The sequence below is a fragment of the Cebus imitator genome, unplaced genomic scaffold, assembly GCF_001604975.1.
Source record: "Cebus imitator isolate Cc_AM_T3 unplaced genomic scaffold, Cebus_imitator-1.0 Scaffold5, whole genome shotgun sequence".
Taxonomy (NCBI): domain Eukaryota; kingdom Metazoa; phylum Chordata; class Mammalia; order Primates; family Cebidae; genus Cebus; species Cebus imitator.
In genome coordinates, this window is record NW_016107320.1 from 12,827,299 (window position 1) to 12,831,058 (window position 3,760).

Sequence of the window (3,760 nt, forward strand, 5' to 3'; positions counted from 1 at the left end):
GCCTCCTGGGTTCAGGCAATTCTCCTGCCTCAGCCTCCTGAGTAGCTGGGATTACAGGCACGCGCCACCATGCCCAGCTAATTTTCTGTATTTTTAGTAGAGATGGGGTTTCACCATGTTGACCAGGATGGTCTTGATCTCTTGAACTCGTGATCCACCCGCCTCGGCCTCCCAAAGTGCTGGGATTATAGGCCTAAGCCACCGCGCTCGGCCAGAAGTCTAATGGTTTATAGGTATTTTGGGCAGCTTTGAAACCACCTGAGCTCATAAAATGTTGTTTAATACTATAAAATAATTCACACACATACAGGCCGAGCATGGTGGCTCATGCCTGTAATTCCAGAACTTTGGAAGTCCATGGCTGGTCCATCACTTGAGGTCAGGAGTTTGAGAACCAGCCTGGCCAATATAGTGGAACCCCATCTCTGCTAAGAATACAAAAATTAGCCAGGGTGTGATGGTGTGTGTCTATAACCTCAGGTACTCAGGGAACCAGGGAGGCACAGGTTGCAGTGAGCCAAGATCACACCTCTGCACTTCAGCCTGAGCGACAGAGCAAGACTCTGTCTAAAAAAACAAAAAATAAATAATAACACACATACAAATTAGATATAAAACCTTATGAAAAGAACATCTTTGCTTAACAGATAATAAAAGGAATTACCTGGAATAATGAGTTTTCCTAAAATTAATGAGAGTCAGAGGATGACTTATTCAACTAATCTGCTAATAAGCCAATTTTATACCATGTCTCTGCCTAGTTGGGCCCAGTCTAACAACCCATGCTTCCTTCTGTTATTTTTTTGAGATGGATTCTTGCCCTGTTGCCCAGGATGGAGTGAAGTGGTACAATCTCAGCTCACTGCAACATCTGCCTCCTGGGTTCAAGCGATTCTCTTGCCTCAGCTTCCAAGTAGCTGGGACTATAGGCGAGCACCACCACACCTGGCTAATTTTTGCATTTTTAGTAGAAATGGGGTTTCCCCATGTTGTCCAGGCTGGCCTTGAACTGAGTTCAGGCGATCTGCCCACCTCGGCCACCCAAAGTGCTGGGATTATAGGCGTAAGCCACTGCACCCAACCCATGCGTCCTTGAAGTACAAATCTGTTCAGCTTTTTATGCAGTCATTACTCTGCAACAATCACACAAAGTGCCATCACTATGGGCTTTCAGTCACTAAAATTCCATCTATGTTCCTTTTTGTTAAGAACATAAGAGACTCAAGACTCAATTCAAAGGACTAGAAAACCTAATTACATTAGCAGGAAGCCTGGAGAACCAAGCACCTTAAGAACACGTTGGGTCTCATGGGGACTGACTTAGTTTGGATCAGCCATGGGTGAAGCAGGAGCAAGAGCAACAGTTGATGTTTCTCAAACATGAGTCTTCTGCAGTAGCCAGTAACTGGGAAACTCAGCTGAAAGCTCCCTCCTCAAGTCTGAAAATCTGTATTTCTTATCAGATACAAACATGAAAAGAGGAGAGGACCACTGAGATGATCAGAATACAAGTATTCCTTCCTAAGCAGCCAGCTACTTGAAACTGTGACTGAAGGGGGAAATCCCAGTACGTATGTGGATTCTAATACTTTTGAGAGCAGAAACTTAATTTTGTCTATTCATTAGAGGCAACTCAAACTTGGAAATAACATGACACTTTTGAGATTCATATTTTATTTACAAGTAAATGAAGAATGTCCCTGTAAACTCTAATTCGGGATACAAAGAACAATATAAAGTAGTTGCTGGCGCCACAGTGACATGTGAAGGAGTCTATGCCACTGTTTCTTGAAAGAATGATTTTGTTATTTAAAAAAAAAAAACCCACCTACATGATTTCTTCATGTTGCATGTGTAAAAGAATGAAAAATAAAAGTGATTTTTCAAAACTCTACAGTCTCTGATCAACTGTGTGAGGTGGCCAGGATGTCACTTTCACTCAGTGACAGCCCCTACTCTTCAAGAGCAGCAGCCTCTGGGCAAGACTTAGTACTCATCCAGAGTATCTGCTCGAGGAATGGAAAGACCTCGGTCCTTCAGGGCCTGCACTTTCAGCTTCTCTGCCTCCAACTTGGTCTGCTGTTCCACCCTTTGCTCTTCTAGAATTTCTTCAATGGATACTTGCTGGAGGGGTGTGTCACTCTCCTTTTCCAAGTCCTACAAAAGAGACAGGTTTGAAAACTTCACCTGAAGACCAAGAACAGAAAACATTACCGATCTAAAGGCAGATGGATTCCTGTATCAAGCTCGAATTATTTTTCATAACTGTGACAGGACTGAAATATCCTTCTCTTAGGTAAGTTTTTCAAATAAGTGGCTGACAACACTCCGGTAAGATACATACTTACGATAAATGTGGTAATAGTGATCAGTATTTCTATAACAAAGCTTTTGTGATCCAAAATCCCATATTAGGATTAATTTTCTATTAGTCAAGAATTAATTTCCTTAAAAAAAAAATTAGGGCTGCTTATAGATAGCTATCTCCCTGGCTGCCGAGAATCCAAGAGGGAGGTTATTGAGGCAGTGTGGCCTCAGAAAAATTAAAAAAAAAATCATTTTAAGGGTGGGTGGAGTGGCTCATGCTTGTGTAATTCCAGCACTTTGGGAGCCTGAGGTGGAAGGATCACTTGGGCCTAGGAGTTCAAGACCAGCCTGGGCAATACGGTGAGACCCCAACTCCACCAAAAAAAATAAAATAAAATAAAAGCAGGTGTGGTGGTGTGCACCGACAGTTCCAGCTATTCAAGAGGCTGAGGTGGAAGGACTGCCTGAGCCTGGGAAGTTGAAGGTCAAGGCTGCAGTGAGCCATGAACATGTCACTGCACTCCAGCCTGGGCAACAGAGCAAGACTCTGTCTCAAAAATAAATAAACAAATAAAAAGGCAAAAATAAAAGGGATCCTCTTGCTTTCACTTCCCAAGTAGCTGGGACTCCAGGTATATGCCATCGCACCAGCTCTGTAGTCTCTAAACTATAACACAAGACTCTTTTTCCCTTTATGGCAAGAAGTATTCTAGGGAAAACCTCAGCAGACCATTTAGGTTACTAAACCAATTTGGTCCCGATATTTTTCTCTACTATTTAAAAATTGTTGCCTAATAAAAAATTCCTTTTCCTTATTTAAAAAATACATGCTCATTGTAGATAATATAGAAAATAAACGGGAAAAATTTAAAAATTATCTATAATTCCAATATGGAGAATTAACATTTTTGGTTAATATTCCTACAATTTTTCTATGTATATACTGACTAAAAAAAACCCCAGCCAGGCATGGTGGCTTACACTTGTAATCCCAACTACTCAGGAGGCTGAGGCAAGAGAATCACTTGAACCCAGGAGGCAGAGGTTGCAGTGTGCCAAGATCGCACCACTGCACTCTAGCCTAGGCGACTGTGTAAGACTCTGTCTGAAGGGGAAAAAATAAAAATAAAAAATTAGCTGGGCATGGTGATATGTACCTGTAGTCCCAGCTACTCAGGCGGCTGAGGGGGGAGGATCACTTGAGGCCAGCAGTTTGAGGCTGCAGTAAGTCATGATCACACCACTGCAGTCAGCCTGGATAAGAGTGAGACTCTATCTTAAAAACAACACCCCCCTCACCCAAAAACCCACAATGCAAATATTGACTGTAATTCATTTTCATTTACAGGTGGCACAGTATGGTTAATATTTTTATTTTTGAATGCTTTATAAACATTTTTCATGTATTTATTTATTTATTTATTTATTTATTTTTTAATTTTTTTTTTTTTTT

General features: G+C 41.4%; 1 protein-coding gene across 1 annotated transcript in view; it reads right to left on the reverse strand.

The window, feature by feature from the left end:
* Positions 1-1,653: 1,653 nt before the first annotated feature.
* The window catches only part of LSM1 (LSM1 homolog, mRNA degradation associated), a 12,294-nt gene continuing 10,187 nt past the window's right edge, over positions 1,654-3,760 (reverse strand). Inside the window, exon 4 of the mRNA XM_017536807.2 lies at positions 1,654-2,157. Within this exon, the coding sequence (XP_017392296.1) occupies positions 1,987-2,157 (171 nt within the window). The 3' untranslated portion in view covers positions 1,654-1,986. The remainder of the gene's footprint in view (positions 2,158-3,760) is intronic.